Raw genomic sequence first — 19,718 nt, forward strand, 5'->3', positions numbered from 1 at the left:
GCTCCCAAAGTTTGGATATGATTAAAGTGGTATAATCATTTGTGTGCAAGGTTTTGTGTGGTTATAACTTTTCCGCTCATTTGAGTAACTACCTAGCAGTGTGATTGCTGAATTGCACAATGACACTTAAACTTTGTAAGAAACTGCCTGTCTTTACAAATGGCTGTACCATTTTAAGTTCCTGTGAGTGATATTTGTGCATACCTATTGCTCCTAAATGGGATGAATTTTAGCCATCCTAACAGGTGTGTAGCAGTATCTCATTGTTGTTTTAATTTGCAATTCCCTAATGACATAGGATGTTGCACATCTTGTCATATGCTTACTTACCACATTAATATCTCTGGTGAGGTGCCTGTTCAGATGTTTTGTTCTTTTTTATTTGTTTGTTTGTTTGTTAATCCTCATTGGAGGATATATTTTCCCCATTGATTTTTAGAGTGAGTGGAAGGGAGAGAGGAAATAGTTCAAAATGATTACAAACTTAATTGTAAAATGGAACTATAACATTTCTAGGCAAAAGAAAACAGAAGAAAAATTTTAGGATCTAAGGTTAGGTAAAGAGTCTGTATATGTGACACTGAAAACACAATAAATAAAAAAAAATTAAAAAACTGGGCCTCATTAAAATTTAATATACTGGCTCTGAGGAAGATTTTATTAAGAAGATAAAAAGACAAGCTATATACTGAAATAAAAATTTTGAAAACCACATATTTGACAAAACACTGGTATCTAGACTACATAAAGAATTCTCAAAACTCAACAATAAAAAGACAACAATGCAAAAATACAAAATAGCAATAATACCAAATGCTGGTAAAGCTATGGAGAAACTAGATCACTTGTATGCTTATGTGAAAAAGTAAAATGATTCAGCTACTCTGGAAAAACAGTTTGACATTTTCTTAGAAAACTGAGCATGCAACTTATTTTTTTTTAAGTGAGAATTTTTTATTGCTGTTGCTATTTTTTCTTTACACTAATTCACAAAAATAGCAGAATGTCCAATTATTACAATCACTGATGCAATAAATCCATTATTAGACAGAAACACTCTCGATAATCTGTACCAAGGTGATAAAATATAAGAAATCTATTTTATAACTCTGTAATATGTAATATATATCTCATTAAATGATTATAGTTTAGTACGCAGGCTCCTATCCCCTGATTTTAAATTAAACCACTACATTACACACAGAAGAAAATCGAGACAGAAGAACCAGTAACACACCAATTGTCCTGTAAAATCATTTTATTTTCTGTTACATAAACATCTTTTTCAGGTAATGTTAACAGAACAATCTGTTATGGGGTTTTACAGTTTGGGGCAAATATATTTTTTAAAAACTTATCTCTATTATACAGAGTTGTGATATAAAAATGATTTATAGGCTATAGTTTTCAGAAAGCAATTAGCTAGACTAATCCTGCTGAAGAAACTTTCCTATTTAAATCTATAACATGGCATGAAAAGATATGATTTAAAAAATCTTCTGATCAAAAAGCTTGAAATCATCAAAGGAATGTTTACTGTCCTCTGCAGAGAGACACCAGGATTTTTTCATAATCTCCTTTGGTGTCATCCTGTTGATTAAAAATAGAGTATGACTTAATGCTACTTGAAACCATAATCAATATAAAGTGTTTTTAAATAACAGAGCAATTATAATCTTAGTAGACTGAAGAGGAGTAGAACATACATCACAGTACATCAATTATCTAGGATCTTCGATAAGAATATTATTTACCTAATTAATAATATACTTAATTTATATAGCAGATAACTGATATTTTTTAGTGGGTTATTATGTAAAAGCAATAACTGTCAAGATTTAGATTGTGAACTTCTCTGAGTTGATTATGTTGTGTATTAGAGCTATTATTTTCCAAGAATAAGATGTCATGCAGAATTGAGTAAATACAACAAAACAATCATTTCAGATCTTAAGGTATATCTGACTCATTCACCAGAGAAAGTTATAAGCTTGTGATTTTTCTCAGTAGATTACAGTTATTCGTTATATGTAACAAATTGAATTTAGTCACCTATCTTTCAAAACCCTTGACTTGCCTTTACCTGTTAGCATTATATTTTATTTCTTAACATTATAATGAGAGCACATGAACATGTATTTTATACATATCACATATGACAAAAATTAAAGAAAAGCTTAGAATAATAAGTCTCTAACCCTCTGATCAACATTCTTTGCAAAATAAATCATTATATCTCCTTACTAATAATATTTCGGTTGCTAAATTTATGTATGAGAAACTAAATGTTCTATGAATGCTGAAAATTTTGAGTATTTTTTTTCAGTACAGAACTTATTAGTAGAATTTACCAGCAAAAGTTAAATTTACTTATAAATTATATATCTTAATATAATGAATTAATTTTGCATATAAAATTTATATATATAGTAAGTCAGACTTTTTCTTTCAAAAAGAATTATAATTTGTGTGGGTAGAATTATGAAAATCACAACATACCATGATGGCTTGGCAGAGAGGGATACCATACAACTTCTGATAGCATGCTTTGATGTCATTCATGTCGATTTCAGAACGGGAAACCATAATCCTGGTCAATATCTTATGACGTGTTCCAACACCCTATCCAAAACAAGTGAGGGTTACTTGTTTATTATTACTCATAATATAGCAGGATATGGGTTTGAATACAAAGCTCTTTTGTTAACTCATATATCAATAGTTATATAGAGGAACAATCTCTACATTAAAACACACACACACACACACACACACACACACACACACATACACACACACTGTCACATACACACACACTTTACACAAGTGGTAATAAAATGACAAGACCCCAATTGCTACATCAGAGAGCTTTTACAGCCTCCTAATTGGCCTTCCACCACCCAGTCTTTTCTTTCTCTAAACTGTTCAATAATTACAAATACAGTGAACTATCTAAATTGCAAATCTGGTAATCTAATTGACCTACTTAAAAACCTTCAATGGTCTTTTTCTCATAGGATAAAAAACCAAGCATTTTGTCTGGGCTTGAAATGCCCTGCCTAATTCTACAATCTCTTCTTCCACATGCACCATCACTCTAACTGGATTTATTATCTTGAAAGGGTAATGCTGCCTCCTCCTCTTGGGCCAACCTTACTGTATCTCCCCATCTCTTCTACCCTGTTCACATCTGGCTAATTCCTTTTCACTATCAGGGTCTTAGTTTAGCTGAGAACAAGGCTACATTGACATCCAAAGTCTAGGGGGAGAGGACACTCTTCTCTTCTACAACAGCATTGCCCATCGGATTAGCCCACTAAACAGAGCGGACGTGGGCTCAGAGACTATACTGCCTAGAACATAATGGCACAATGCCTATTGTTTCATAAGGACACTTTCCCATTAATTGAATGGTTACCACCCCCCCTCTCATTCTTGACTTCCTTCTTTTGGAAATGTTAAAAGGAAAAATAAAAAGACAACTTCATAACTTTCACAGTATAAGTATATAGGTGGCATCCTACATAATATGATGCAAACCAGAGAATAGAGTTAAAGTGGCTGAAGTGCATCTCAATACATCTTAATAATGCCTTCTACTTCGGTGATCTTAGCACATCTTAAAAGCTTAGGATGACATATTAACCCGTGGCATGGAAGACAGACCAATAAAAAACAAATTAAACTTAGAAAAGGAGAGGTTGTAAAACTCACAACCTTAGCAGATGTAGGTTACTAAAAGCACACATTAAAAGTGAAATTATATCACCCTTCCCTATGCTGACTCTGCTTTTATGCAAAGCATGAGTAACTCACAAATTACCTACAAGCTCAACTTACCATCTTACCTATAAAAAATACCACAAATCTAACCATTTTATTCTAATAAGGAAGTGTATTACCTCTTGCATTGGATGGAACCATGATTCTTTTAAATGGGAAAATATTAAAATATTTGGGGTTTTTATGCCCTAAAGCATCGGCCTATGGAATAAAGGGTTTGATTCCAGTCTATGGCACATGCCCAGGTTTCAGGCTCAATCCCCAGTATGGGGTGTGCAGGAGGCAGCCAATCAATGATTCTCTTTCATTATTGGTATTTCTATTTCTCTCCTCCCCCTCTCCCTTCCTCTCTGAAATCAATGAAAATATATTTACAAAACTGTGTGGTTTTCCAACAATTAGAAGTTTTGTGTTCTCTCCACTAACAATAATGTCCCTCCTAAGCAAATCATATAAGTAGAATCTTACCTTCATGGCCTGATGAAGCTTCTCAGCAAAGTACATTGGTTTGTTTGTGGCACATTTCACTGCAAGAGAGGCAAATTTTAGTTGACATATTTATATACCCCAAAAGAAGAAAGACACATATGAAAGAAATAGGAGATACTGGGTTTTGCAACAAGCGAGATTCTATTCACTCCTATTTCTCACCTGGCTTCTCAATATGGGATACTTGGTTTATGAGAAGCTAGTCTCTTGGTTTTCAATAGTCTTTCCTCATAACACCATCACCTCTCTCCTATTATCTTAAAGACAAACAATAGCAGCTTCGTGCTATTCTGAGCATACTCTTCTTAGAAATGTGGAAACCAGTTGGTGTTAAAAGCCATATTGGCATACAATACATACTTTTTTTCATGTCATAACAAGGAAAAAGTGGAAAAGACTGGCTGTAAAAGGCAGCTGCCAAGTAAAACACTAACAGATGGTCAGTTAGTAAGATGATCTAGTTTGCTACTCAAAGTGTTACCCTTGGACCAAAAGAATTGGTATCACCTGGGAGTTTGTTAGAAATGCAGAATCCCAGGCCCCATGCCAGACCTAGTAAGACGGGAATCTGTGTTTTGAGAAAATTTCCAGGGGATTCCTGTGCACAATTAATGTTTGAGAAGCTGCTTTAGAGCACAGGCTCTCAGCCCTACCTGGTCAGCTGAAAAACATGAGAGAACTTCAATGTCCTTTTCTTTTAAAGACCTTGTCAGAAGCTACCAGAGAACTACTGAATCAAAACTTCTGAGCTTGCCTAGGATTATTCAGTTGGCAAGTTGACAGACCAGGATTTGAACCTGTTATCTAATTGCAAATTCCACCTTAATGACCATTCTGACTTTCCTCTGTGCTACATCCAGCCTGCTGCATCTTGTGGCATAAGTGGGGGCTCAGTAATATTTTCCACCTGCATATCTGTTTTTTTCTAAAGGGAATGATATCTGTTATTATTAAGAAGGCCATTGTATACATTTAGCTAACTATGCATTCCCATTAGCTTACATGTTGCCTCTCTCTGAAGCTTAGATGAACTATATCTGAGTTATTTCACTTTTGGTTTTGCTCTGTTTTGTTTTATTTTTTAATTATGGGACAGCAATGATAACGCAATTTTCACTTAGAAAATTCTTCTCCGTCCAGGACTACATACCGATAGTGGTGAAGCATTTCTCGATGTCACCTTTCATCTCCAGGTCCAGGACTTTGGTCATGTCATGCTTACTGTACTTGGTGTACTTCTGAAACACTGAATGTGATATTTAAATTAAGAGATGTAGAAAGCATCCCAGTCTTTAGCAAATTTTAGCAAAATCGGGGCAATTGACTCAAAGCACTCCTTGTGATGACTGTACTTCACAACAATTTTAAAGCTAATTACTGAACTGAGTATATTTTGGATACTTCATCTTGCCCTAGGAATGTAAGTCACATGGCTGTTTTGGTGTTCTTGTATATTTGGGGGAAAATTTTGCAAGTGTTGACATTTATTAAAAATGGCATGTGATTGACAATCATAACATTTGCTACATCAGAGCTAAGTGCCAAAGCAAATAGATTTTCACTTATATAAAAATCTGTATAGTAAGTTTCACTTAATTTTGGCATTAGAAATCAGTGTGCTATCCTAACAAAAGACTAATATGCAAATTGACAACCACTCCTACACACAAGATGGCTGCCCCCATGTGGACACAAGATGGCCACCATAAGATGGCCAGCAGAGGAGGGCAGTTGGGAGGTACCAGACCTGCAAGGATGGGCAGTTGGGGGTGATCAAGCCTATAGGGGAGGGCATTTAGGGGTAACCAGGTCTGCATTGGAGGGAAATTAGGGGTAATCAGGCTGGCAGGGGAGCAGTTAGGTATCAATCATGCTGGCAGGGGAGTGGTTAAGGGGTGATCAGGATGGTAGTCAGAAGTGGTTAGGGGCAATCAGGAAGGCAGGTAGATGAACAGTTGGAGTCAGCATTCCTGAATTGTGAGAGGGATATCCAACTGCCCTACTGGAATTGGGCCTAATTGGGCAGTCAGATATCCCTTGAGGCATCCCAGATTGGAGAGGGTACAGGCTGGGCCAAGGGAGACACACCCCTGTGCATGAATTTCGTGCACCAGGCCTCTAGCTATTAGGTACTAAACTTTAGGTAATTATTATGATGTTCTATTTGCTGTGGCTTCCAGTAGGCTCAGCAAAATCTGTGCTCAAAGGGAAAAACTCCTTTTGGTTTTTGTTTCTGGAGCATCTACATGCACTTTTATTTTTTTAATTCAGTTCTGAGTTTTTTGTTTTTCTTTATTGTAATTTCATGTGTTCTATTGTATGTATATTCTTTGTCACAGCTGCTCCAGATATTTTGGGGGAATAGAAATAGTGAAAATAAAGAAATAATTCTCTAATGCCAAAGTCACAAAAGGTGTTTCAAATACTATAAAATGATCCCTATACAAAATTGAATGCACAAAGATCAATAAGGGGCCAGAAGCCCTATACAATATTCATTGGGTGTATTGAGTGAAGCTGCTGATTAAGACTTTATGTTTTCCTTTCTCTTATTTGTCCAAAAAAAAAAAATTGTGTCTTCTATAAACGGGTTTTTTCTTCTTACCTCTGCGAAGGTGGGGATAGCTCCTGCCGGTAAGAATGGTAGTGAACACGTTCACATCTGTCCCTTTTCTCTTTTCTCCTGCTTCATATAATGCCTGTCAAGAAACACAAAAATAGATGCTTGACCATCTGCTGACTTAATATCTGCATGAGAATGCTAATATTTTCTAGGCATCTGCTTTGTATCCAAAAGGATCAGAATACACGTTGCTAAGATTGAGAGTATCTTCAACAGTATCTCTCAAGGTGCCTTGCAAATATTAGAGACTGAATATATGTTTGAAGAAGAAACGTTTGATGAATTAAATTGCTTTGACATTACATTCTATATTAAGATAACTCCAAGGACCTCTCTAATTTTCACTTACTTTTAATTGTTCAAAGTAATTATCAGCAAATGGTATTAAAAAAATCAACAATTCAACCATAAATAACCTAGGTCTTGAATTTTGATGTTAGAATTTCTAAATTCAAATTTTGACTCCATAACTTAATAATTCTGTAATCTTAGGAAAATAATTTAGCCTTATTAAAGAATAGGTTTTCCTCTTTTGTAAATGAAAAAGATAATCCCCTTTATTATCACACATTGTTCTGTTAACTTTAAAATCTTAATTGCCATCATTCTCTTGGAACACACTAATCCAAGTAGCTGCTATAAATATACATCTTAGAGTTCTGATAGTCTTAAAATAGAAAGCAAATTTAAAAATGTCATAAGCATACCGAAACCGGTTTGGCTCAGTGGATAGAGCTTCGGCCTGAGGACTGAAAGGTCCCGGGTTCGATTCCGGTCAAGGGCATGTACCTTGGTTGCGGGCACATCCCCAGTAGGGGGTGTGCAAAAGGCAACTGATCGATGATTCTCTCTCATCAATGTTTCTAACTCTATCCCTCTCACTTCCTCTCTGTAAAAAAATCAATAAAATATATTTTTTAAAATGTCATAAGCAAATAAGAATACTTTTTAGTATAGATAATTATTCAAATACTAACTTCAGTTCTTTATTTTACTTACACAATTTCTATTAAAATGGTCATACTTCCAATGGACATGTTATTTTGGACTTTTCAGGCAAACTGATTTGTTAGTATGCATTTATTCTTCAAAAAGTTAATGAATGCCTATTATGTGCAAGATAATGTACTGTTACTGTGAAGCGAGTGGGGTGGAGAAATATCTTTCAATTCTGTCTCACTGTAATGAATTTATAGAGATAATGCTATCCCAAGAGGAAGGCGTATGCAAATAATAGTTTTATTTTTTAACAGAAATTCCAAACCCTAAAATGGTGCCACTTTCTAATGTTGCCAATGGACTGGCATATTAATAACCAGCAACCTCACTGAAATGATATATAACAATATATTTGAAAGTATATAAATATGTTATTATAATTGTTTTACAATTATAATATCATTACTATAATATTTTTATAATGTAAGCTTGTATCTACAAGCCATTCCAAGTTCATTGTTAAAAGAATGTTAGATGTGCTTACTCTTTCCACTTCACTTAATAAAAAAATATGCCTGGTAAAAGAAAAATCAAAGTTTTCTTAATATAACAATTCTGTGGAACAACCAATCAAATTCTCATTGTTCCCTTTCAACCCTTTCCTACTTTACGAATAATAAGATCTATTGAAATCATCAAGACTGCATTTCTTTTTCTTGGATTGCTCAAGTACAGAACAGTGCCCATGATTCAGGGAATGAATGTTAGGTGCCCTTGGCCTCTTGAGGCTTGCTTTCCTGTGGTGGTCATCGGTGTGACCTCACTTAAGGCAGGACCCAGTTGAGGTAGGAAGTATTCTTACCCTGGCATCTGAATCAGCCATGTCCTCATTTAAGGAAAAGTCCTCAGCCCGGTCACCCTGAAAAAAAAAATCCCATTCTCTTGGTAAGTTGTTTATTAGCATGGAATCACATGATTCATTTAATTCCCTTAAAATCAAATAAATAATATACTTTGAGAAAAAAGAGAGTCAATTGCTCATCTTTAGAGTGAGATAAAATCTAAAATTTTACACTTCATAAAAGAAGAGGCCTTCCCTGAACCGCGTGAATTATACCTTAGCCAGAGTGAGCAAAGCTGTCCGGTAATCTCCGGAGGTGTCTGAGGTGATGTCTTTAGCCAGGTCTCTCTTCAATTCTGAAAAATAAGATATTTTTTTCAGTAAATTAAAGATAAATAATGGTGATCTTTATAATACTAGGCATCTCTATATTGGCTAAAAAATGTCAATGCCAAATGTTCAATGACTTATGGAATGTATTCAAAATATAATTTTTAAAAAATAAAAAATAGGGATATTGGACCAAGTAAAACTCTGGATCATCAAATTTATATTCTATAAGGCAATGAAAGCAATTTAGACAATACTGTGAATGAAAACCTTCAGTCACAGAGCTTTTGCTAATATGAATTTCATAGGTATTAAATAGTTATTTCTGAAATAAACATGCCAGAATTTTAGCAATGTGATGGAATAGAACAGTTATTTAAAAGAATAAACCAAAGGTGCTTGCTTGAACACAGATTATTCATTCATTTTAATTATGGGCATATATAATATAGTTTAGTAATATATGTATATAGATAGACTTAAATTTATTTTATAAACACCCTTGTTTAACTATGCAAAATAATGCTGTATTAGGAAAAAATTAACTGAATTTATAATTAACCAGCAGATGGAACAATTTAATAAGCTAGCAGTAGACTATATCTTGGGTATAATGGGAAAATAAGGTTATTTCCCTTTGTAAACTATGTTTTATTGAAAAAAAAAAACTAAAAACAATGCCCCTTTTGATTATTATTACTTATAAATGAATTAAGATCAATATTGATAATGAGATAAATGCTGAAAATGAGGTTGAAATCTCTCTTATTCTGATCCTTTTATTAAATTGCTCCAAAACCAAAATGCAAGGGCCATTGTATTCTCTGTGCTTGGGATGAAAAGTCCAGATGCTGCATATTGGTTTGGGAAACTAGATAAGGAAAATAGGAAGGACCCAGTAATGCTCAGTGTTGAGTATATCATTTAAATGAGCTGTTTCACTGAATAGAATAAATGAGCAATGGCTTTTCTTTCATTCCTATGGATGCAACTAGACATAAAGAATAAACAAATCCTTTACCTGCACAATGCTAAAGTTCATAATGGTACGAATTTCCATCACAGGATTGTAAGTACCTAGCTCTTTAACTTTCCAAGGACAAATGGAGAATTTTTTTTTGGAGATTTTATTTTTATTGTTATCTTTTCCAAAATAAATCTCATCATCTCCACTTAGGAAATTCTTTGAATTTAATGCTTTGAATTGACTTCCATTACAATACTATGGAATTACAATACCATTAGTCTTAGAGGGACACTTTATTAAAAGTGCAAACGTCGTCTCACTTCAGCACCCCAACAAATTGAATGCTATCCAGTAACAGTGTGTGATCACAGTAGACATGTGAAAACAATAAAAATAAATTTAGTATGTAGAGTTTCAAAGTCCCCTTCATTAACACCCACACTCAATTTTAAGAAAAGCATATCGCATTTCCTTTTCCAACTAAGGCACTTGGACTATTGGACATTAAAACTTACCTTCCCGATAGACTCTGTTAATTTCTCTGATTTCCCTGTTAGTTCTTGATGCCAGAATTTCATTCAGGGTGTCTTCATCAGTTCCAAGGCCCTGAATTAAAAGGAAGAGGAAAATCTTCACTTGAGAGCATCAACTAGTTTTTGTGTCCTGAAATTTGTTTGAATCTGGCATTTAGTACATTTCCCACAATATGTAGTAATTACAATTAGTTATATCTGGTATATTGCTCTAGAAACAAAATGGCTTTTGAACCAATATTTTGGACAAAGATATCAAAGGTGAGATATATGACTGATATAGTGACATGATGAGCATGGGAATAACACAGCGATGAATGACAATTTTAATTAATTGATCATTTTATTCCCTTAATTGATAGGCCCTATACTAGATGTTGAAGACACAATAAGAGGCCTAAGTGGATTTGATCTACACATTCTTTTCAGGAAAGAAGTTTTTCCTAAATCAGGCATTTACCTTCATGGCAGCCCGAAGTTCTTCCGCATCATACTGGGCTGGAGTTTTCAGTAGAGCCAAGGCAACTTCCTCAAGGTGACCTCTCAGGGCCTTCCGCAGAACTTCATCCAAGGGCTGCAAGAAAGAGATTAGAATCAGGGCTTCCAATAAGTAACAGTGCTAGATTACACAGCAATGTAGGGTTACCGGACCTTTAGGTAATTTTATTGCTGATTCCCAAACTCAACAATACTTAGAGCTCCTCCCTTTGCATACAAAAGGCACAAGATTTTTAGGATGTTATCTTAACCTTTTAGAGTGATTAGAATGAAATTTTATTAAGTTTATTGATAACTTATTTTTTAATATTTTTCATTTTTCTATTTCTTACCTGTGAAGCTATTTTTTTATTGAATTTATTGTGGTGATATAGGTTAATAAAATTACATATGTTTCTTATGTACAATTCTATAATATGTCATCTGTCTATCGTAATGTGGTATGTTCACCACCCCAAATCAAGTTTCCTTCCATCACAATTTATCCTCCCTATAGGACAGTGTTCTCAATCTTTTTTTATACAGGGAAGAAATCACAAAGCTCAAAGCATAGGGTTGTGTATTAACAGAAACTGTAGTAAGAATTCTCAAAAGTATATATAATGTATTAACAATTTTTCCAAACTTTGAGGTTTGCACTGCTCAAAGCAGCACTATAATCAAACACTGACATGTAGTTTCCTAAGTGCATTCCTTAAGAAACACTGCCCTTGTTTGGTGTAAAAAATACAAAGCTTACTTTTAAAGTGGTGTGGGCAAAAAAAAAGAAAAAAAAAAGGAGGGGGGGGGGCACATACTAAACCTGACAAGCTCAGGAGAGGCTTGCATGGAGAGCCTTACAAACTCAGAGACAGAAAGTAACCCAATAGGATAGTATGAACATAGGTTTCCTCACTGAAAGCTGGTTGTGGCAGGTAGTCAGGTACTAGACCCGCAGCTTCCTTGACAAAGGTCAATCTTGACCTGCAGTGAGCCAGTAAAATGTTTTTTTGCATATAAAATGTCAGAGTGATTACCTTTTCCAGACCCCTCAGGGCACACCCACCCCCATCAGAGCACTAGATCACAGAACCCTCATTGTTATCTTCCTCACAAACCATCCCTAGGTGCAGTAACTGTTCATTAACTACCCTGCACCCACCCTAAATAAAATGTGTCTCTCCATTTTACTTTTCATCCAAACCCAGAGAATTCCCTGTTTTTGCTTTATCCTGCCCCCTTAATCTAAAAATAATGAAATTCATGTATCCCTCCTTATGTCTCCTCCTTTGATTCTAATGTATAAAATAAGCTGTAAAACTTCACATTCTACTTCCTGGCAATTGTCATTAGTTTGGCTCAAATAAATTCATGAAAATTCTCTACAGGTTTAGATGTTTCTTACATTAACAAGTAGAATTACATGTATAAACTTTACACTTAGGCCTTAACTAGGTTTAAATTTTAGCCAGAAGACACATTTCAACCAGAACCTATTCCTTATCGCCCACAGAAATTTTGATGTTTGCTATGTTGAAATTAAAGACCTGCCCCCAATGCAGAACACATCTGCAAAGAACCTACACCACTAGGACAAAAGTATGAAATCAATAAATTTGCCGGGATTGATTTGATTGCAATCAAGTGGATAAATACTGCAATCCCAGCCATAGTAGTTGTAATAGGAACTAGGTAACTGTGTTTCAAAACCCATGGTTAGTACAAATGCAACTGAAACGGAATGTCTAAATTTACCACTCCAACCCACCTTTCCTTTTTCCTGGAGGTAAGCTGCTTTGATCTGTTGGCGCTGGGCATTGGTTCTCTTAGTCAGAATGTCAATGATGGTTGCTTCATCCACACCTGGAAATAAAGGGTTGCTTTCCTTTTAAAATCAATGTTGTTCCTCATTAACAACCGACATTAAATGATTCATTATCAAGGTGCTCCAAATGAAGTTCTTAACAAACCAAGAAAAAGGGATCATATAGATCAGTGTTTTTCAACCTTTTTTGGGCAAAGGCACACTTGTTTCATGAAAAAAAATCACGAGGCACACCACCATTAGAAAATGTTAAAAAATTTAACTCTGTGCCTATATTGACTATATATTAATATAAAGTAATTCTCTTGAATAGGAATCAAATAAACACAAAGAAAGTATTTTATAATTACTTTATTATGAAATTTTAAGTAAACAAAATAGTGAAAAATTATAAAATTCTTGTCTTGTCTGCACCTACGGCACACCAGGCAACATCTCGCGGCACACTAGTGTGCCGCGGAACAGCGGTTGAAAAACGCTGATATAGATGCAACTACTCTCCTCAAAGGGAAGCTTTCTCAGATGCATGAGAAAGGAAAAGGACCTTGGCCCTGACTCTCCCTGTTACAGTGTTTGATCTTAATTCAGACCCTCCATGTGAGCAGCGGTGTTGGTTTCAGTGTTGAGTTTATGCCAGACATGAGCTGGTAAGGATATCTGTAATGGCAGTAGAGATTCTCCAGATTTAACCATTTGTTTTAAGTGATAAGAAAGGAAGTATAGCTTGATTGGATAAAGAAGTCTTATCTTCAAAATGAAACAGGCTTTTTCCAATGCACATATCTGCTTTTCACCAGCCATTGAGACAGCCATTCTGAGGTGTGCAGGAGGGGACTGTTCAGGAAGACTTCCTTACCTTTCACTGTTAGTGCTCTATCCAAGGCAGCAACATCTGAGGATGCATTGAAGCCGGGAAAGGGGTACACTGCTGACCCAGGACCACCTTTGGATGTTTTAACAGTTTGCTGTGGATGAGAGAGAGAAAATTAATGTCCGTTCACTCCTATTCGTTTCCTTTTTAAGGTTTAACTAAGTTATGTTATTGTCACTTGACTTACGAGGTATTCCTGCTCTTGATTATCAATGAACCAGGCCTGCTTGAGGAACTCTGATACCATTGCCATTTTTAAAGAAGTTTCTGGAAAGAAAAACAGATAGATGCTTTTACAATCCACAAATTCACCACACATATACATCACTCCATTCCCCTACATACACAACACATATTAGAGTAGCCTTGACTTGACTTACCAGGATATTACTCTTAGAAGCATAATTAAAGTTCTAGGTGTAAGTTTTTAAATGGAGAATCTTACCCTTGAATAGGCACCAATAATCTCCACTCAGAAATTTGCCTCTTTCTGGCTTATCCAGTCCCTGCCTTTTAGGAATCAGAGGACTACTGTAAACAACATATAGGCTGAAGAGAGGAGCTAGTGATTAACTTCATTGCTCTAAACTTACAGACCAGCCCTAGCTGGTTTGGCTCAGTGGATAGAATGTCGGCCATGAATATTTTGGACACCTGAAGTGTGTGAACGACTGATATATTTTCCGTGTTACCCACAAAAGAAGCCCCCACTGATACTTTCTGTCTGGGCTTCTGTTTTTAGGAGCCTATGCCCCAGGTCTATGCTGATATCTCTCCACTCCCTTCTGTTGATCCCTCAGGAGACTACGCCCATGAATATTTGTCAGGGAGACTGGGAGGATAATCTATGCCGTTGTAAATTCTTCGCGTGAAGCTAAATGACTCATGAGGGAAACCGTAACCAGATTCCTTAACAGCATGTTCAGACAGTATTTCGATCCACGCCTGCAAGAAAAGAACTGCAGTTCCAGGTAATGAGATTAAATGCATGAGGGAAATAATCTCCAAAGCAGAAACTATCTCCCCTTAATTATTATGGGATTGTCCAAATTACTATTGGGTGGTCTGGCAGGAGGAACTATATGATGTGCTATTATTTAATCTCTCTCTCCACTCCCCTAAATGGAGTTGTTTCCTAAGGTAAAGTCATGTTGTACAATATTTTGCACAAGGGCTTAATTCCTATTACATAATCTGGTGCTGTTGCTATTAGCATTTACAGAATATCCTTTTCTTATCCTTTCACTGGAACATCAAAAGCACCTAGCAACTTGTGGCAAGGTTTCAGGTATTTGAAATTTCCATTTTTATCATCTCACCCAAGACTTTCATAAAGTAGAATCCTCAACATGTGTGCTGTGATCACTCATGAATCCTCCAAAGAAAGTACTTTTCCATAGTAATAGAAACATATGTTTGACTATTTCTACTCTTTTCAATTAGAAAATAAAAACTTCAGAAGAGATTTAAAAAATTAAGGATATTGTCAAATAAAATTTTTAAAATGAGACTCACGCTAGAAAATCAATTTTATGAGAACTTCCCCCTACTTCACTCATTTTGTCACTTTAAAATGATGCTTACATAACCCATCACTTTCTTAACATATAAACTTGGGAAAGTATAAGAAAATGGTATTGCTCTATTAATTAGATAAAACAAAATGAAAAAGGGGTTGAATGAGTTCTTTGACATAACAATGTCCACAGAGGAAACAGCTTTAGAACATATCCTGAGTTTCTAGACTTCAGTGTGGAATGATTTGGGGCCTCACAGAGAAAAGCAGTCTAAGTAGGACCCATCTCATGCAAGCAATTGGAGGAGAATGGGATCTCAACTAAGCCAAATGAGACCCACTAGCTCCGAACAAAGCTTAGAGAAACAAGGATTTGGATAAGACGTCAGGAATTGCTCTAAAAAGAATTTTAGGAATCGCCATGTACTACTAATTAAGTACCTAAAGTCAACTGCATGTTTAAACATAAATGCATAATAATGGCAACACACCTTACAAATTCCACAGCAAAAAACATTTTGGCCAAAAACTTTAGCCCAGACCATTCTGCCTGTTCAGGCCTTAACATCATCTTTGAAGATGAAGTTGGCCATTTATACTTAGGCTGACCTACATGGAAATTAACAATATTCCATAATTTATCTGGTTAGTGATCATACATTAACCTACCAATCTCATTTATCTGTGCATAAATGTGCGTAACTTTCTAGAGATCAGCATTTTTTGTATATGCATGTGTCCAAAGAGAGCTCTCTTCATCTCATTCAGCAAGGAATTAAAGAAGGTAAGTATGTGCAAAAAGTATGCCTATGATGTTAGAGGGACCTATGCTTACTAAATGTAAGAAAAAGGTATTCCAGAAATGGTACATTAGCAATTGCACCCACTAGACAGTTTGAGAACACTAGGCCTTGTTGGATTAAAGTTAATTGACTGATTTTTTTATTTTTTTATTTTTTTATTTTTATAAATTGCACTATGGCTGTATCCTTATTTTTTAAATTTATCCAGGCAGAAGTTTTTGGAAGCATAGGGATATCACATCTGCAGTGTTCTCTCAAAGGTTACAGGGGAAAAAAAAATATCTACAGAGGGCAGAAGGAGGAAGGGAAAGGATTAATGACAAAGCAAATATGGTGAACTATTAACAGCTGGGTTGTATTTCACAAATCCTTTTCACACCTACCCTTGTGAGAGAACTAATTAGACCGAACAATAGCATGGCTTATGAAGAACTACTTTATGAAAAGTAGCCTCACAAATGTTTTGCTTCCAGGCTTTGGAGTTGGGTGTTCCCTTCGCTTGGAATGCTGTTTTCTCTTCCCCGCCCACAGCCCTTTGTCTCACTTCTAAGTCAGGAGTCACAGAGACCTCCCTGCAACCTCCGAAAAGCCTTTATTAGTTCTGTGCCCTCCCCAAATATCCTGCTTTTACACTAGGGGAGCCCCTACCATTCTGTATTATCACCTTCTACTTATGTATCTTTTGACAGCAGCATTACATGAAGGCAGTGATAATCTACTATTGATTCCATCCCTCCAATCTTGGCCAAAATGCCTGTTACTGTATTTAGTATTATTGAGTGAATAAATAGTGTATGAGTGTTAATAATTTAGGAAACATATCTGTGCTAAGTTAACAACTGTTTCTACTATATTTATAGAATATAAAAATGAGAATAGAGGAATTCTAAGCCCTATTTTGATTCCCTTTAGCTGATTGTAAGACTTCAGGAAAACATTTAAGGTCTCTAGGGGTCTTCAATTGTAAAAATAGGAGTGTTGGAATAAATAATATATAAAAATGCATGATAGCACTGACGTGCCAAACTTAAACTTAACCTCAAGAGGATGGAAGTGGAAAAAAATTAGCTTAATGAAGATATTACATAAATTGTGTCTTTTCTGATCTTTCTGATAAAAATTGATCCCATTTTAAAGAAAGATGAATTTGTTTACTTCAAAAACTGCTTTTGATTTATCACTGGAAAAGAATAGGGCCATTGCTTTAGCTGATTTGTAAAATAAGCCATAAATTAATGGGTCTAGAGAGGATTAAGAGCAATCAGCTCAGCAAGCTTATGTCATCTACAACCTTTGCAGATCTTTGAGTAAAAAAGTATTTAATAAGCATGAGACTCTATCTGGTTCCTTAATAATGTTATGATTGACTCTTTTGATAACATCAGTCAACTGTGGGGAGCTGCCAGATGTGGTTAGTACCCGGGGCTAGGGTGTGGACCAACTTCTAGAGAAGAGGCCACTTCAGAATGATGAAACTAGCATTTCACTGCACATGAGTCATTTTGCAATGGGCCTTCTCTTCCAGCCACCAAAAATACATTTGTGCAGGCAGAGGGGAATATTACTTTTTGCAAAGTCCATATATAATTTCAGACATAAAGAGTCAAGAAAAATAAATTCAAAACACCTTTCTTAATGAGCTAGCATTAAAAAAGTAGATTTGGGCCATTTAATTTAACACTCAAAATGGGCTAAGAGAAAAATTCTTGAAGGAACATTTATAATGAACAGTGGCCAGATATATGGTCATGATAAAAAATCTGTTCCATTTGGGAAAATGTGTCCAACACCAGTAAACTGCTTTAGATTTGGGTTGTGCTTTTGTAAGCAGTGGTTTGGCCATTCATGCTACTAAGTAGAATAACTTAGATGCCTCATCTGGTTTTCCCAAGGGGTGATTTATCTATCTGACACCTCAGAAAGTTTCCTTCCTGTAGGTTTCCTGATGGGCATTTGAAAACCTGCCTATGACACAGACATTACAGGAATACCATCCACACCCTCTTTAAATGACACGGTTAATGAGCAGATCCTCTTATTATTTATTTACATGGCATGAGTAAAACTAACACTAATTTAAAAATGTTAATTACAAAGGGCATGATACCACTATGAGGCCAGAATCTATTACGTTTTCCTTACAAAAGAAAATAAATGATGTCAACAGTGCTATTTAGAAACAGTTCCCTGAAACCCACCCTGGCCTGACTCCTTCCCCACACGCACCCCCCCACACCATGATTTCCCTGTGGGGCACCCAGAGCTCTTGGAAACTCACAACTTGTAGGAAAAAAACACACACATTCTTTCCTTCTTTTCCATGGTGAACTCACCAACAGTATAACAAGTCAGTGTTAAGCAAAAGTAACACTTCAAAATTATATTTCTTAACTAAGTAAAACAAATCACTACAATTTGTGATTCCCAAAATACAAATAACCCTTGTAATTTCAACGGAAAGATTTATCAAGACATGTCAAACCCAGTTAGCCATAAATCTTATAGAAGCAGTCATATGTAACATCATGATGGGAGAAGTTTTCAAAAACAACCAAAAAGAACTAAAAGAAAAACCAAGACTTACCTTTGTTTTCTGCCTTCTTACAAAGAACCACAGAGAGATGCTTCTCCAAAAGTCTCACACTGGCACTGAAGCCTTGGGCTCCAGATTTTATAGAACTTGAAAGGCGACCACACCCAGCAACCAGAAGTTAGAAACCGGCTGTCTTTTGTTTGAAATACATGCCTCAGCCTTGCCCAACACAAAGTGAAACAAGTCTTGCAAAACTACTCACCACGCCAACTCATAGCTGACAACCCAAAGGAAAAGAAACGGAAGGACAGATTTTTTTTTTTTTTTCATCTTTAGTTTGCACAGTTTTCTTTTTTTCCAGAGGGAGTAGGAGGCACTGGATTTTCAAATATGCAGCACTCTCTGCTCCAGTCCTAATACCAAGGACTGACACCTTTCCCCCCACCTTAAACAGGTTTAAAATGAAAAATGTTTAAACTTCAAAAGAGAACAAAAAATTTTTTTAAAAAACCTTTCAATGTGAATCTCAGCTCCAAAACTTATTACTATGTGACCTTGGTAACATATTTTATTTTTCTGAACGTATTTCCACTTCTGTAAAATGGAGGCAATATTATCTAGGCTGCCTACCCATTGGAATTCTTGTGACAATATGTATTTGTAGATCTGACTGTTACTGTATATAGTGCTGAATAATTCTCTATTTATACTTCACCAGCATTTTTCCTGCCTTCAGAATAAAAGGCTTTTTGTGTTTGGATATAGCTTCTTGATATAAATAAGAAATATAAAAGAAATGGAGCTCTAGAAGGACCCATAATTTCAAACAAAGAAGTTGTGATAATTATCCAAAATAAGTATTGGCATTGCAGGAAGGACTATTTACAGGAATTCATATATAAATAGGAACAATTTTATCTAAACTTTGATACAAGTATTGGGTCGGCAACTAAGTAATTGCGGATTTTTTAAAGAAAATCAAAGACAATTTTTTCATGGAACTAAATAACTTTATTCTGTAATGTATTGCCCATTTTGATCAATGACCTTTTGCCATCTTTCAGGCAGCATCATAATCCCACATTCAAAAAACTTCTGGTTTTTATTAGCAAAAAACTGAATCAGGTACGATTTGACATCATCATCATTATTGAAATTTTTACCATTCAAGGAGTTTTGTAAAGATCG

At 35.5% G+C, this 19,718-nt stretch overlaps 1 protein-coding gene and 1 long non-coding RNA gene across 2 annotated transcripts in view; both read right to left on the reverse strand.

Annotated features, from left to right (window-relative positions):
* Positions 1-19,718, reverse strand: part of LOC311630502 — a 760,408-nt gene that overhangs the window by 246,475 nt on the left and 494,215 nt on the right. The window lies entirely within an intron of this gene.
* Positions 1,241-18,818, reverse strand: ANXA1 (annexin A1). Its single transcript, XM_084899548.1, has 13 exons — positions 18,582-18,818; positions 13,866-13,945; positions 13,664-13,772; positions 12,751-12,845; positions 10,966-11,079; positions 10,488-10,578; positions 8,952-9,031; positions 8,697-8,753; positions 6,878-6,971; positions 5,423-5,518; positions 4,252-4,310; positions 2,500-2,622; positions 1,241-1,590 (listed from the first exon to the last, which is right to left on the reverse strand). The coding sequence occupies exons 2-13, from the start codon at positions 13,929-13,931 to the stop codon at positions 1,534-1,536; spliced, it is 1,041 nt and encodes a 346-aa protein (XP_084755674.1). The 5' UTR covers positions 13,932-13,945; positions 18,582-18,818; the 3' UTR covers positions 1,241-1,533.

This window comes from Pipistrellus hanaki, assembly GCF_964339955.1.
Source record: "Pipistrellus hanaki genome assembly, chromosome: 11".
Lineage (NCBI taxonomy): Eukaryota > Metazoa > Chordata > Mammalia > Chiroptera > Vespertilionidae > Pipistrellus > Pipistrellus hanaki.

Coding starts and splice junctions, on each gene's coding strand:
- ANXA1 (XM_084899548.1), bottom strand. CDS start 13,931: ATGGCAATGGTATCAGAGTTCCTCAAGCAGGCCTGGTTCATTGATAAT. Junction 8,754..8,951: donor CTTTGCTCACTCTGGCTAAG/GTATAATTCACG, acceptor TTTTTTTTTCAG/GGTGACCGGGCTGAGGACTT. Junction 4,311..5,422: donor GAAATGCTTCACCACTATCG/GTATGTAGTCCT, acceptor CCTCTCTTGCAG/TGAAATGTGCCACAAACAAA.